The sequence below is a fragment of the Muscardinus avellanarius genome, assembly GCF_963383645.1.
Source record: "Muscardinus avellanarius genome assembly, chromosome: 18".
Taxonomy (NCBI): Eukaryota; Metazoa; Chordata; class Mammalia; order Rodentia; family Gliridae; genus Muscardinus; species Muscardinus avellanarius.
The window spans coordinates 46478678-46494839 of NC_137804.1; the positions used below are offsets into that span (position 1 = coordinate 46478678).

The window sequence follows — 16162 nt, forward strand, 5'->3', positions numbered from 1 at the left end:
CCCTTGGACTTTCCGTCTCCCAAACCGTGAGCTAAACAAATCTTTCTTTATTCATTTTTATTTTTGTGGTACTGGGGATTGAGCTCCGGGGTATTCTACCTCTGAGCTAACTCCCCAGGCCTATTTCACTTTTTATATTAGAAACAGGGTCTTACAGCCAGATGTGGTGCCTCACACGTGTCATCCCAGCATTCAAGGGGCCGAGACAGGAAGATGTTTGTGGGTAGCCTCAGCTACTTAGTGAGGCCCTTTGCAACTCAGTGAGACCCTGTTTCAAAATAAAGAATAAAAAATAGGGCTGGGGGTGTCGCTCAGAGGTAGAATGCCTCTGGGTTCCATCCCCAGTACTGCAAAAAAGAAAAAGAAAGGAAAAGAAAAGAAAAAGAAACAGGGCCTCACTAAGTTGCTGATACTGGCTGGGAACCTGAGATCTTCCTGTCTCAGCCTCTCAAGTACCAGGACGTAGGATCACAGGTATACACCACCATACCCAGATTTTTTTTTTTTTAAATGCAGTTCTCAGCTGGGTGTGGTGGCCCTCTGCAACTTAGTGAGACCCCGTTTCCAAATAATGAAATAAAGCTGGATTTGGTAGTGCATGCCTGTAATCCCAGTACTTGGGAGGCTGAGACAGGAAGATCGCAGGTTCACAGCTGAGAACCTTTCTCAAAATGAAGAATAAAAAATTGGGCTGGGGGTAGAACTCACAGGTGGAATGCCTCTGGGTTTAATCCCCAGTAACAGATACACACACACACGCACACACACACACACACATTGTAATAAGCTAAAAAGAGCTGGGGATATAACTTGGGGTAGAATGCTCCTGGGTTCAATCCCCAACACCACAAAAATAAATGGCTGACTGAATGAATGCAGCTCTGGGGGTGGAGCTCGGGGTGTGGCCTGCTAGGCAAGTGCTCTACCACTGAGAAACATCTTTTCTTTATAAAATAGTCCGCCTCGGGTAGCTTCTCGGGTAGCTTCGTATAGTAATGAAACGCGGACGGATCCCGCGCACACCTACTTGTCCACGCGCTCCGAGGTCTGTCTCCAGTGTGTGACGCTCTTGCGCCAGCGAACGTTCTCCTGGTTCCCAAACGGGCTCCTCTCTGCGACGTGTAAACGCGCGTTCACAGAGGTGTGGACACGAGCGCGGGATCCTGGGGGCGCGGCGCCATGCCCGGCTTCCCACCCCTTACCTCGGCTCCTCCGCACCATCTCTTGCCGCGCCCCGATGGTCCCCAGGATGGCCTCCTCCAGCCGGGCCTTCATGTCCAGCGACTTCTTGAAGGTGAGGCTGTTGATGCGCTCAAAGGCCTTTTTCCCCTGCGGGAGCAGAGCACTGGGCTTCCAGGCGAACCGTCCTCTTCCTGGTGAGACCCGGGCTAGCCTGCTCCCTCTTCCTGGTGAGACCCAGGCTAGCCCGCGCCCTCGCCCTGGACCCTTTCCTACCCCCAGGACCCTGCTGTGGAAGACAGAGCTCACTTCCTTTTTGGGGTACTGAGAATTTTTTTTTTTTTTTTTTTTTTTTTTGGCAGAACTTGGGATTAAATCCAGGGGCATTCTACCTCCGAGCTACACCCCCAGCTTTACTTTTATTCTTTATTTTGAAGCAGGGTCTCACTAAGTTGCAGAGGGCCTCACTAAGTAGCTGAGGCTGGCCGCGAACCACAATCCTCCGGTCTCAGCCTCCCGAGTACTGGGATGACGAGCACCCACCGCGCCGCCGCTGCTGCCCTCCCAATGCTATTCATGGAAGTTTCTCACCTTATTCCTAGACTGCCCGCATAAAGAGTCCACCCCTTTATCCTGAACCCTGGACATCCTGGCCCACAGGAGCCAGCACACCAAGACGCCCCCCCAGCCCGTGGCACCCCAGGGCGCCAGAGACACGCCAAGCCTGCAACCCCGCCGCGGTGTCCTGCCGGCCCCCGCACCTTGTACTCGAAGGCAGCCAGGCAGAGGTAGAGCAAGTCCAGGAGCCGTCCCAGCTGAGGCAGGGCTAGGTCCGCAGCCCAGCGCTGCAGGAGCGCCGGCTCCGCGTTCTTCAGCACCCAGAGCACGCAGGCCAGCAGGGTGCGGCTGGACTCGGCAGAGAGGGCACAGCCGGCGCGCGGGGCCTGAGGGAGGGACACGCGCACTGTCCCTGCTGAAGGTGCATGCTGGCCACTGTGCCTCGCGCTCAAGTGACCCGGCTTCCCTCACCCCGCTGGCCGGTGTCTGTAGGAACGAGGCTCAGACTTACAGTCGGCGGAGATATGCTGTTCCGGGAGCCAGGGGCCAGGGGCCCCCCAGCGATGGCCATGGCCACCGACGGGTTGATGGTGCCTCCAACATCCCCCTCGCCGTCTGTGTCTGAGTCGAGCATGGAAGCCAGGCGTGACCGCTGGCCTGGGCCCTCTGGGGGGACGTGGCAGAAAGAGAAGATGGGACATGCGTAGGGCCACCTACCAGACCAGGTTTAAAGTTCCTGGTTGTATAGTCGGGCGTGGTGGCGCACGCTTGTCATCCCAATACTCCGGAGGCTGAGACAGGAGTATCGCATAGGTTCGAAGCCAGCCTCAGCTACTTAGTGAGACCCTGACTCCAAGTAAAATAGAAAATAGGTCTGGGAGTGTAACCCTGAGTTAAAATGCCCCTGAGTTCCATCCCCAGTACCACAAAATAATAATTAACAAATTAATTAAATTAAATAAAGTTCCCGGTTGTCTACTCCCAGAACTTTCCTGGTGCTGGGGATGGAACCCCAGGGCATCCTACCACTGAGCTACACCCTCAGCCCTTTTCAATTTTTTAGTTTTGAACAGTCTCTCACAAAGTTGATGAGTCTTACTCAGGTGCGGGGGCTGGCCCTAAACCTGTGGTCTTCCTGTCTCAGCTTCCCAAGTACTGGGATTACAGGCCTGCGCCACCATGCTGAGCTGAGCTCAGGAATTTGAGACCAGCTTCGGTAAGACAGTGAGCCCTATCTCAAAAATAAATAAATAAATAAATAAATAAATAAAACCTTTTTTTGTGGTACTGGAGATTGAACCCAGGGGCTTCTACCTCCAAGCTATACCCCCAGCCCTATTTTTATTCTTTATTTTGAAACAGGGTCTCACTGAGTTGCAAAGGGCTTCGCTAAGTAGCTGAGGCTGTCCACAAACCATGATCCTCCGGTGTCGGCCTCCCAAATGCTGGGATTACAAGCGTGCACCTCCATGCCCGGCTCAGTCCTATTTTTTATTATTATTTTGAAACAAGGTCTTGCTAGGTTGATGAAAGTCTCACTACCTGCCGAGGTTTTGATTCTCCCATCTCAGCCTCCCAAGCAATAGGATTACAGGCATGTGCCACCACACACCTGGCTCAATTAATAAATTTAATTAAGTAAAAATGACAGTGAAAGATGGGCACAAAAGATGGAACATTCAACCTAAAAATGGAACCTATAGGGAAAAAAATCAAACCGGACATTTTACAGTTGAAAACCATCACACTGGAATTACAGCGCACTGGATGTGGCTGGCGGAAGCCGTCACTCCTGATCTCAAAGACAGGCGAACGGAACATTTTCCCACTGACGCACAGACACTCACGAGAATGGAAAACACAACTGACGTGCGACACAGCCCCGGCCTCACGTACGTGGAAGCAGAGTCCCAGGAGAGAAGACGGGGCAGGAGGCAGGAGGGAAGTTTCAGAGGTAGCGTGGAGGATTTCCCAACACTGACGACAGGGCCAGCCCACCAATCCCAAGTATGTCCTGCCAGTCACTGGCCCGAAGTGGCCCTGAGGGTGCCCGTTTGCTGAACGAGTGAACGGACAGTCGGAGGCTGGACACCAGCCTCCTCTCATCGGGACGCCCCTCCCCCCACCGCTGTCAGAGAGTGTAACTGTCATGGCAAAACCTCTCAGGTACTGTGGGCTCACGATACGCCCCACATGTTCACATCATTCTAAGAATAATCGGTGCCATGACTGCCCCTGCTTTACAGGGGAGAAATCTAAGACTCAGAAAGGTTATTGGCTTGATCAGGGCCCATGGTAGAAATTTTCTGGTTTTTTTTTTTTTTGGTGGTACTATGAATGGAACCTAGGGGCATTCTACTTCCGAGCTACACCTCCAGCCCTATTTTTTATTTTGAAACCGGGTCTCATTGAGTTGCAAAGGGCCTCACTAAGTAGCTAAGGCGCTACAGGGGCTCACAAAGTTGCTGAGGGCCCTGCTAAGTTGCTGAGGCTGGCCTTGAACCTGTGATCCTCTTGTCTCTGCCCTCCCCCCCATGTACTGGAATTACAGGCATGCATCACTGCACCTGGCTCCATGGTACAACTTGAACCTGTTCTCTCTCAGAATCTCTCCCTCTGCCCAGAGTTCAGAGCTGGCCAGAGACTTCATTTCCCAGATTCCCTTGCCTGAGCGCAGCCATGTGACTGCGTTCTGGCCAATAGAATTGGAGAGTAACGGTCCTATCAGCCTATACCCACACTGCAGATCCTCACACCCATGCCTCGCTCACTGCGCAGGTTCTTGCATGACCACGCCCCCCCTCGTGACCCCGTCCTTCCCTGGCGCACTGACCCGCAAAGTCGTGCAGCCGAGGCAGCGTGTCCCGCGCGAGCGACAGCAGCGGCAGGTACAGCTCGGCCACGCGGGCCTTCACGGTGGCGTCGGTGTAGCGGGGGTCAGTGTCATGGCTGCAGAGCAGGCTGTGCACGGCACCGATGGCCTTCTTGTGCAGCAGGGACGCTCTGTGCGTAACAGGGTGCTCAGGACAGAGTGGACAAGGCCCCTGGCCACCCCACTTGCCCCAGGCCCGGCAGGATCCTTGCTCACCCCTCGGCCTCAGGTTCCAGGGCCAGGGCCAGCTCAGAGAGCAGGAGCCCGGCCAGAAAGTGCTGTTGCCGGAAGGGCCCACTCAGCTCGAACATGCTGGCCACCTTGGGGTCCGGGGCCTGGCTGGAGAAGGTGGAGCTCTGCAGAGGGTAGGGGAGAAACCGGGGCGCCCGTGGTCAAGGGTCAGAGATGAGGGGTTACCATTAAAGCAGTCTTAGAGGGTTGGGGACGTAGAAAGAGAGGAACATTAGCCAGGCATGATGGAAGGTGACTGTAATCCCAGTACTCAGGAGGCTGACACACTAGAGGCCAACAATTTAGCGAGTTCCTGTTTCAAAATAAAAAATAAAAATAAGCTGGGCCTGGTGGCGCACGCTTGTAACCCCAGGATTTGGGAGGCGGAGACCAGAGGATTGCGGTTTGCGGATAGCCTCAGCTACTTAGCGAGGTCTTCACAACTCAGTGAGACCCTGTTTTAAAAAAAAAAAAAAAAATATATATATATATAGGGTTGGAGCCAGGCGTGGTGGCGCATGCCTGTAATCCCCGCGCTTGGGAGGCGGAGACAGGAGGATTGCGCTGGTTCGGAGCCAGCTGTGCTGGCTTAAGAGACCCTGTTTCCAAATAAAAAATATATAAAATAGGTCTGGGAGTGTAGCCCGGAGGTAGAAGGGCTTCCAGGAACCCCAGTACCACCAAAAAAAAAAGAAAAAAAAATAGGATTTGGTGTGTAGCTTAGAGTTAGAATCCCCCTGGGTTCCATCCCTAGTACCATAAATATGTAAATAAATAAATAAATAAAACTAAAAATAAATGGGCTGGGGGTGTAGCTCAAAGGTAGAATGTCCTTGAGTTTGATCCCCAATACAAAGTAAAAAGAGACAGAGATGAGATTGGTTGACTGGAGTGACCACAGGCACAGGGTTAAAGGGTAGAGGTGAGAGGTCAGGTTAGCCCACCTGTGAGGTGACAGGGAAGAAGGGTCAAAGGTCAGATGGCTGAGAAGCCAGAAGGAATGTCAGTCTGAGAGTCAGATTCTGGGACGGGAAGATTTTTCTCCTGGGGAACTGCTCAGAGTGATGGGTCAGGTGTAAAGGTTGAAAGGCGAAAAGTCAAAGGTAAAGGGTCAGTGCACCGGGGCACCAGGGCAGGGACAGCAAGGAGGGAAGCGCAGCGGATAGGCTGAAGGCGATAGGTCCCAGGCCGAGGTGAGGAGACACGGGTGGGGGCCGCCTACCTGGGAGGTGGTGGAGGACACAGACGGGGAGGGCGAGGCCGGGGGCGACAGGGGGCAGCAGGGGAGGTTGAGGGTCACGTAGTGCTCGTGGCTACACAGGATGCGGGTGAAGTCCACGCGCAGGGCCTGCAGTGCTGCCGGGTTGGGGGCGGACAAGAGGCGCGTGGCCACCTGCAGGGGAGGGGCTGTCAGTGGGACCGCCCACGCGTCCACGCCCACCACCGGCCACGCCCATACCCACCTGCTTATAATGAGCTCGCACCAGGCTGAAGACGAAGCCGCGATCTGCCAGGGACAACAGGTCGCTGAGGAAGAAGGCCAGGCTGGCGTTGAGACGCTCGGCCCGCTCCGCGTCCTGGGGACACAGGGACCTCTCAGTCAACGCCCACACCACCTCACCTGGCTCTTTTTTTAGTACTGGGGATTAATACCAGAAGAATTCTACCTCCAGGCTACACCTATTATTTATTTAGAAACAGGGTCTCGCTAGCACTGCGAGACTGGCTTTCAGTGACCCCCCACCCCTGGCCACAGCCTCCCAAATGCTGGGGTTACAAGCGAGCACCGCCACACCGGGCTCATTTTTAAATTTTGAGACAGTCTCATTAAATTGCTGAGGCTGGCCTCAAATCTGCAATCCTCCTGTGTCAGCAAGTGCTGGGATGGCAGGCGTGGTCTAGGTCATGAGGGCCACACCAACCTCCAGGAGTTGTAAGATTGTCCCCAAACCCTGGGTCACCTGACACCTCCATCTAACGGCTCCAGGGACCCAGGGCCTGACTGTCCTCACCCTTGACATCCCCCCTTCCCCGCTCCATGAAGGCTCCCTGGAGCTCTCTCCCAAGGTCGAGTTCAGAGCAGGCCAAAGACTACATTTCCCAGCATCCCTTGCAGCCAGGCGGAACTATGTGACCACATTCTGACCCGTGGGATTGAGAGCAAACGAGGCCCTTGAATAGAAGGGGTCCTTCTCCCCCTTCTTTTCCACACAGCTGCAATGCCTGATGTGAGTGCGGTGTCGAGCCACCAGGGCCGCACACCACACGAGCCCGCGGAGCCGGCGTAGGCTCATAATTACACTTTGGGTTTGCTGAAAGCACCTCACTGTGTTAAAGCACATTAACCTCCGCTTTCACTGACACACGCTCGGCATTTAATGCGCCTCTATCGAGCGCCTCCTGTGTGCCTATCGCGGTGAAGGAGACACAGTCCCTGCTGCTTGTCCAGCGGTCTAATGTTGGGGAGATCCAATAAGCAAACTAATTCTACATAATTCTCTGTGCTTCAAAGACCAGAGGACGGGACAGGTGATGTTTCAAGAGAGTCCCAAAGGGCATTCCAGGAGGCCGAGCGTGCAAGGTCCCAGAGGGAGGACGAGCCTGGAAGCTGTGAGGAAGGAAAGGGGGCCCGGGCAGCCCTAAGCACAGAACGTGTGAGGACTCTGCAGTCCACGGGACGAGGCTGGGTCAGCCCTGTGCACGGAGCCCGAGGTTGGCTCCCCATAAATGTCCAGGGGATGAACGCGACCGCGGCCCGTGCGTCACGGGTGTGCAGCGGCGGCCTGCAGCCCTCCGGCCTTCCGCACAGCCGGGCGCCCGGGAGCGCCAGCCTGGCGGGGATCCCAGGCCAGGTCTCGCCCTTCGAGGCGGGCTCAGAGGTCGCGTGAAATTGTGCAGAGACTGGCTGGGGCCAGAACGGCATTTCAAAGATCTGGAAAGTTCCCACCAATTCCTGAGGCCTCCTTTCTCTAATTTCCCTTTAAAAATCCAGACAGCCTGGCTCCAGTACAGACACATTCCCCACAGGGTTTTGGCCGATGGGGACACATTTTCTACTCCACTGTGAGCGCTCTCTCTTTCTCTCTCTGGCACTGGGGATGGAACCCAGGGGCATTCTACAGCTAAACTACACCCCGGGCCTGTTTTATTTTTAATTTCGAACCTGTGCTCCTCCTGTCTCGGCCTCCCCAAGTACTGCGATCACGGGTGTGTGTACCACCATGTTGGGCTGAGCTCTGTCTCTTTCTATTATTTTTGGTACTGGGACACTTTGGTACCTAGAGGCACTCCACCTCCAAGTTATATCCCCAACCTAGTTTTCTTTCTTATTTGGAAACAGTCTAAGTTTCAGAGGGTCTCACTAAATAGCTGAGGCTGGTCGAGAACCCATGATCCTCTGTCTTAGCTTCCCAAGTCCTGGGATTATAAGCATGCGCCACACGCCCAGCTTTCAATTTTTTTTTTTTTTTTTTTGTAGTACTGGAGATGGAGCCCAGGGGCATTCTACCTCCAAGCTACACCCCCTATCCTATTTTTCATTCTTTATTCTGAAACAGGGTCTCACTAAGTTCCAAAGGGCCTCACTAAGTAGCTGAGGCTGTCCTTGAACTGAGATCCTCTTGTCTCAACCTCCCGAATGCTGGGATTACAAGCGCACACCACCACGCCCGGCTCTTCATTTTTATTTTGAAAGAGGGTCTTGTTAGGTTGATGAGAGTCTCACTACTTGCTCAGGGATTTATTTATTTATTTACTTATTTGGTGTTACTGGGGTTCCTGGAAGCCCTTCTACCTCCGGGCTACACTCTCAGACCTATTTTTTATATTTTTATTTGGAAACAGGGTCTCTTAAACCAGCGCGCGGCTGGCTTCGAACCTGCACAATCCTCCTGTCTCTGCCTCCCAAGCGCGGGGATTACAAGCGTGCCCACCACGTCAGGATTTTTTTTAAAATTTCTGTCTGTCTGTCTGTCTGTCTTTATTTTTGGTGGTACTGGGGTTCCTGGAAACCCTTCTACTTTCGGGCTATGCTCCAGTGCGGCTGGCTTCAAACCTGCGTGATCCTCCTGTCTCCGTCTCCCAAGTGCAGGGATTACAAGCGTGCACCTCCACGCCTGGCTTTATTCTTTATTTTGAAACAGGGTGGAAGGTCTCACCAAGTTGCTGAGGCTGTCCTCAAACCTACGATCCTCCTGTACTGGAATCACAAACATGCGCCACCACACTGGCTTCAAATCCCCATTCTATCCTTTCCCAGTCCTGGGGCACCAGATCGTGCTAATCAGCCATTCCCTGCCTCAGTTTCCCCACCAGTAAACTAGAAGTCATAAAACTAAAACATCTAGGTATACAGTAAGTGCCCAATAAAAGGTCCATACAATACTGTTACCATTCCTGCTGTATGTCCCACCCCTGCAGACAATGGAATTGGTGACTGTGGGCCTGGATAACCACCAGGACAGGATTTCAGAATGGCAACCCCACTTATTATGCACTTACTGTGTACTGGCACTGTGCCGAGGGCTAATGGACGTGCCACTCTCTTCCCCACTATTTCCCCTCTGCTCGCTCTGCCGCGTGGCCCCTCTGCCCAGGCTCAGGCCTGCCTCAGGGCCTTTGCAGGCCTATTCTTCCGGCTCCATAGCCCCCCTCAGTCCGTTCCCTTCATTGAGACGCCGAACCCCTCACCTTGTGGGCACGGGTAATGACCTCCAGGCCCACTGAGCCCACCAGGGCCGCGATGTCGTCCAGGAAGCGCCCTGGGAAACGCAGCTTGCGGGGCGTGTCCAGTCGCTGGCCCAGGAGCAGGTGCAGCGCCATGCTCTTGACCTGGTGGTGGGGAAATGGGCGGGGCTGGAGTGGCGGGAGCTTTAGGGGAGGGTGGGGCTTCAGAGGTGAGGAAAGGGGGCAGATGTCCTGTGCCTAGCTGAGGGCGTGGCTTTGTGGGGTGTGGGCGGGCCTCGAGGAGACATGAAAGGCTAAAAACATATGGGAGGAGCTTAAGAGCTTGTGGGTGGGGCAGAAGGTGGGTCCTGGGACTCTGAGTTTAAGGGAACTTAATGAAGTCTTTTTTTTTTTTGGTATTGGAGGTTGAACCCATTCTACCTCCAAGATACACCCTTAGCCCTATTTTTATTTTTTATTTTGAAACAGTCTTGGTTGATGAGAGTCTGTCTCAGCCTCCCAAGTGGTGGGATTACAGGCCTGGGACGCTGCAGCCGGCTCCAGGTTTTTTAGTTTTCAGTATTGGGAGCAGGATCAGGGAGGTCTACCAATGAGCTACGCCCCCAGCTTTTTTTTTTTCTTTTTCTTTTGTGGCACTGGGGATGGAACCCAGGGGCATTCTACCTCCGAGCTACACCCCCAGCCCTATTTTTTATTCTTTACTTTGAATCAGGGTCTCATTGAGTTGCAGAGGACCTCGAGGACCTCGCTAAGTAGCTGAGGCCATCCACAAACTGTGATCCTCCCATCTGATCCTCCCGAACGCTGGGATTACAAGCTTGGGCCACCAGTCTGGCTTAATATCCTTTCATTGTCTTTTATCTTGAAACAGGGTCTCACTAAGTTGCTGACCTTGAACCTGGGGTCATCTTGTCCAGGTTCCGGACACTGGAATAACAAGGGTGCACACCACCACGCCTGGCTAACCCACAGCCTTTCTTTATGTTTTGAAACAGGATCTCACTGGGGTGTTTAGAGGCTTGCTAAGTCGCTGTGATGGCCTTGAGCCTCCAATCATCCCGCCTCAGCCTCCCAAGTACTGGGATTACAGGCCTGGGCTTGTGAGGATTTCTTGCAGCCCTGTCTCTGGGGTCTTTGGTGCAAGCCCGGGTTTTTCTCCGGGGTCTCCCCTGAGGGGTCCTTGGCACCAGGCGGAGAGGAGGGATCTCACCATGAGCTGGAAGAAGAACCAGGCGTGCTGGAGCAGAGCCTCGCGCACGGCGCTGCCGCTCACCACCCACTGCAGGGCCAGCTCCTCGTGCAGCAGCTGCGGACAGGGGCTGAGGTCACGGAGTGAGCGCCCCTCCCGCACCCCGCGTGGAGGGGAGATGCAGGTGCAGGCTGGGGAGGGTTAAAGGTTGAGCAGCGGAGGGCATGCAATAGTGGGGTGCCCTTCTCCTGCTCTGGCTGCTCCTGCTGGGGGCGGGGACAAAAGCTGGATGCCGCCCGGCTGCCCGCGCTACCTTCTGCACTGTGGGTCTCGGCTGGGTGGGCAGCGGGGCCGAGGGCTCGTAGGAGGAGGCGCGGCTAGCGCTGCGGTCGGTGGCCTAGGACAGGATGGGATGGAGATGGGATGTCGCGAGCGTTAGTGTCGGCGAGGTGATGGGCACAGGACAGGGGCAGAGAGTCCGCACAGATGGAGGAAAGGCGCGCCCACGTCCTCATGGGTGCTCGAGAGAGAGGGCGTCATGAACACAGAAAGATGTCTCCGCCTGGATGTGTGCCGCGGCTTGAGTGTGCCGCAGAAGCTCCTGCGGTGGGAAGCTAATCCCCAAGTCGCATGTTGAGGGTGCCTGGAGGTGGGGCCTTTGAGAGGTCATTAGGGCTAGACCCCCATGAGGGCGGCCCCCAGGATGCCCTTAGGGCTAAGGAGAAGCGGACCTCGCCCTGTACAGGCCAGTGCCATGCTCCGGCCTTCCCAGCCTCCAGAAGCGTGAGTCAAATAAACCAGTCTTTATAGGTTTCCCGGGCTCGGGTCTTTTGTTATAGCAACAGAAAATTGCGGGAGACAATGGGCGTGAGGCCCTGGGTGGGTAGGAAGGGGAAAGGGGTGGGCTGAGGATGGAGATCTCTCTGGAAGCCTCTGGGCGTGGCCTGCGATGTGGGCGTGGCCTGGGCCTTGGCAGAAAGGAGAGGTGAAAGTGTCTCAAATGGAAGGTATTAGTGAAGGAGAAGGGTGTGGGTGAGGGCTGGGAAGCAGAGCAGAGGATGTAGACGATAACGGGTAACAATGAACTGTGGCCAGGCTAGGATAAAAGCAGGCTGGAGCCCACTGGCAAGGAGTGGGCAGGAGGGTGTGACGGCCTGCCAAGGCAGACCCGGCTGGTGGTGTCAATGGACCAGTGTAGACATGAAGGGTGTGCGGCCAGAGGTGAGCGGGAGTGTGCGCCAGTCGGCGGGATGGACGCAGGGTGAGGACAGAGCGGGAGAGAGGGTGCCGAGGGCCCGGGGTTCCAGGCTGCGGGGGCCTCCGGGTCCCCATCTGTGCAGTAGGCATGGGGTCTCAAGGTCCTGTATCCTCCTTTGCTGCTCGGGGTGAGGGCGCTGCTAGGAAGGGAGGGCTACTGGCAGCGCCTGGGACCTACCTGGCGCCCCAGGGCCCTGCGCTCCAGGCTGGGCCACACCTGGCTCTTTTTTTTTTGTATTAGGGATTGAACCCAGGGTCATTCTATCACAGAGCTACTTTTATTCTAGTTTGAAACAGGGTCTCACTACGTTGCAGAGGGCCTCACTAAGTAGCCGAGGCTGGCTGTGAACCTGCGATCCTTCTCAGCCTCCCAAGTCCTGGGATTCCAAGCGTGTGCCACCACACCCAGCTGCCCTGGCTCTTTACCATCAACTACAAAGGCCAGCCTTGGTGCCACCTCCTGCCTGCATGGGACCCTCCTACCTCTTCTCCAAGGCCTCACGACCCATTAGAAATCCAGGACGTTGAGAACAGGCAGGTGGCAAGCACTGGAGTGCCCGTCAGCGGCAGGGCACACGCTTAGCACGCACGGGGCCCCAGGAACATTTACACATATATGTACATACTGGGGACTGAACCCAGAGGCATTCTGCCTCTGAGCTGAACCCCTAGCCTTTTGTTTTATTTTGTTCTGTAGTTCTAGGGATGGAACCCAGGGGCATTCTATCTCTGAGCAACGCCCTCAGCCCTATTTGTTATTCTTTATTTTGAAACAGAGTCTCACTGGGTGCAAAGGGCCTCACTAACTGAGGCTGTCCATAACCCATGATCCTCCTGTCTCAGCTTCGCAGATGCTGGGATGACGAGCGTGCGCTACCACGGCCCCTTGGCAACATCCTATGCAGACGCCTCGCCCTCATCCGGGGACACCAGCCACCTGGCCCTGGCCAGCTCCATCCATTTCTTCATCCCCTGGATCCCAGCAAAAAAGTCACTTTCCTGGGGAGAAGCCAGGGCTCGTTTCTGGTTTTTTTTTTTTTTTTTGCAGTACTGGGGATGGAACCCAGGGGCATTCGACCTCCGAGCTATACCCTTAGCTCTATTTTTTATTCTTAATTTGAAACAGGGTCTCACTGAGTTGCACAGGGCCTCACTAAGGAGCTGGGCTGTCAGTGAACTGAGATCCTCCTTGTGTGCTTATCTGACACAAGTTTCTGTTCTCCCAGCTAACTGGAGCCCTGGATACGAGCCATTCCTCCCAGCAGAACACAGGCTCGGGACCATGGTGCTGAGCACTTTACAGAGAGTCTGCCCCATTTGAAAATTCGTTGTTAAAACTTCATTTGGCAATGGGGAAACTGGAGGCTCAGACACACCAATCAACTGCCTGGCGCACGGGTCGAGAGAGCCTGATCAGAGAGGTGTGTTGGGGAGGGGACAGGTCATGCAGGGTAGAGAGGTTATTTGTGGTGGGATTTGCATTAATTTGCATGCTATTTGCATGCCACCCCAGGGGCTGGGTTAGTGGGTGCACTGGGAGCGCATGCGGGGTAGTGCTGGCGTGCAGGGGCAGGTGGGGAGGCACCTGTCGGGGGTCGGGCCCGCCGTAGGGGGGCGCGCGCCGCAGCACCGCCTTGCTGCCTCCCGGAGCGTAGGCGGAATTCACCCAGGAGTGCGAGCGGTCCACGCCCTGGAGGGACACACGGAGCAGCGCCCGGAGGGCAAGGATGGTGTGATGCACCGAGCGAGCCAGGGAGCGTCCTGGGCACCCGCACGCCATCCCAGGAGCGTGCTCGTGTCCGCGTCCGTGAGCACGACCGTGTACACACACATGCCTGTGTACACGCGTGGACGTGGTTCACGTGGATGTGAGCCTGCTACGCTGTGCACACGCTACTCCCCGTTCACCACACCAAGCCCCGCCACCGCGCTTGGATTCATGGTGGAGCGGAGCCCAGCCCAGGGTCTGACCCACAGCCCCAACCCGTGACAGCCGCGGGGAGAGAGCCTCCTTTTTATAATTTTTTGAGGGGAGTACTGGGAATTGAACCCTGAGGCATTCTACCTTTGAGCTATACCCCCTAGCCCTATTTTTTTTTATTTTGAAACAGGCTCACTAAGTTGCTGAGGCTGACCTTGAACCTGTGACCTTCCTGTCTCAGACTCCCAACACTAGGAATACAGGCAAGTGCCATTATGCCCAGCTGTGACATTCTAATTCTTCTCTTTATCTTTCTCTCTTTCTCTCTTTTTTTTGCACTACTGGGGATGGAACCCAGAGGCATTCTACTTCTGGGCCACACCCCCAGCCCTATTTTTTATTCTTTATTTTGAACCAGGGTCTCTCTAAGTTGCAAAAGGCCTAAGAAGCTGAGGCTGTTGGCAAACCTGTGATCCTCCTGTCTCAGCCTCCCAAATGCTGGATTACAAGTGTGCGCCACCATGCCCGGCGCTTTCTTTTTCTTTTCTCTCTTTTTTCTTTTTAAACTGGGTCTTGCTAAATTGCTGAGGGCCTCATTAAATTGCAGAGGTTAATCTAGAACCTGCAACCCTCTAGCCTCAGACTCCCAAACGCTGGGATTACAAGTGTGCGCCACCACACCCAGGTCACCCAAGCCCTTTTAAAAATTTAAAATTTTGCAACCAGGTCTCGCTGAGTTGCTGAGGGCTCACTCAGTGGCTAAGGCTGGCCTCAAACCTGCAATCCTCCTGTCTCAGCCTCTGAGGACAGGCCTGTACTGCTGGGATACAGCCTTATTCCAGGTCGTGGTGCCCATGACACTCGGTATTGTGTCATCCATGGGGTTCTCCGCCCGCCCACTAGGCAGCCGAGACCCCTGAAGCCGAAGGCCCCAGGGCCCGCTCCGTCCTACCTTGCTGGCCAGGATGTGGGAGACCTCATCATCCACCGAGCCGGGCGCCGCGGCCAGGTCGGGGTTGCTGTTACTGACACTCTTCGAACGGGCCAGGTAGAGGCTCGAGGGGCGGCCTGAGCCCCGCGACAGAGTGGCAGCCTGCAGGGTCACCGGAGGGGTCCCTGAGGAGGGAGGGACAAGGGTCAGCCTCCCGTCCACTCGCCCCGAACCCGCCCCTTCCCAGCGGCAACCCCAGCCAAGGCGGTTTTCACTTTTTTTTTTTTTTTTTTAGTACTGGGGATTGATTATCTATCTATCTATCTATCTATCTATCTATTTTCTATTTATCTATCTCTGAGCTATACCCCCAGCCCAATCTTTTACTCTTTAGTTTGAAACAGGGAAGGCCTCACTATTTTTTGTTTTGTGGAGGGCCTAAGTAGCCGAGGTTGGCTGTGAACACGCAATCCTCCTGTCTCAGCCTCCCATGTACTGGGACCCAGGCTTATATTTTATTCTTCCTTCCTTCCTTTTTAAATTTTTTTATGTTTTGTGTGTCTAGGAATGGGACTCAGGGGCATTCTACCTCCGAGTTACACCCCCTGCCCTATTTTTTATTCTTTATTTTGAAACCGGGTCTCACTGAGTTGCAGAGGGCCTCACTAGCTGAGGCTGTCCGCGAACCGCGATCCTCCGGTCTCAGCCTCCTGAATAGTGGGATTACAAGCGTGAGCCACCACGCCTGGCTCCTTCTTTTATTTTTGAAACAGGGTCTTACTGAGTTGCAAAGGGCCTCCACAAACCTGCGATCCTCCTGTCTCAGCCTCCCAAGTACTGGGATGACAAGCATGCTCCACCACGCCCAGCTATTTTTTTATTCTATTTATTTATTTATTTATTTATTGGTACTGAGGGTGGAACCCAGGGGCTTTCTACCTCCGGGCTATACTCCCAGACCTATTTTATATTTTATTTGGAAACAGGGTCTAAGTTGCTGAAAGCCTCATTCAATAGCTGAGGCTGGCTTCGAACCTGTGCGATCCTCCTGTCTCAGCCTCCCAAGTGCGGGGATGACAAGCGTGCGCCACCACGCCCGGCTCTATTCTCTATTTTAAAACAGGGTCTCACTGAGTTGCAAAGGGCCTCACTAAGTAGCTGAGGCTCTTCGTGAACCTGGGATCCTCTTGTCTCAGCCTCCCAAGTACTGATTACAAGCGTGCGCCAGCACGCCTGGCTTACCTCCGCCTTACAAACAGAAACCCTGGTTCAGAGAAGTAAAACCAAATGTCCAGGGTCACAGAAATAGGAGAGCAGAGGTTCGAATCCAGGCAGCCT

The 16162-nt window shown here is 54.6% G+C and overlaps 1 protein-coding gene across 1 annotated transcript in view; it reads right to left on the reverse strand.

The window, feature by feature from the left end:
* Positions 1-16162, reverse strand: part of DOCK6 (dedicator of cytokinesis 6) — a gene marked incomplete at both ends in the record, with an annotated part of 52865 nt that overhangs the window by 9935 nt on the left and 26768 nt on the right. Inside the window, 13 exons of the mRNA XM_080715528.1 lie at positions 1028-1112; positions 1203-1329; positions 1941-2123; positions 2249-2403; positions 4571-4740; positions 4826-4965; positions 6063-6233; positions 6304-6417; positions 9530-9670; positions 10737-10832; positions 11029-11112; positions 13558-13662; positions 14846-15009. Coding sequence (XP_080571654.1) covers positions 1028-1112; positions 1203-1329; positions 1941-2123; positions 2249-2403; positions 4571-4740; positions 4826-4965; positions 6063-6233; positions 6304-6417; positions 9530-9670; positions 10737-10832; positions 11029-11112; positions 13558-13662; positions 14846-15009 — 1735 coding nt within the window. The remainder of the gene's footprint in view (positions 1-1027; positions 1113-1202; positions 1330-1940; positions 2124-2248; positions 2404-4570; positions 4741-4825; positions 4966-6062; positions 6234-6303; positions 6418-9529; positions 9671-10736; positions 10833-11028; positions 11113-13557; positions 13663-14845; positions 15010-16162) is intronic.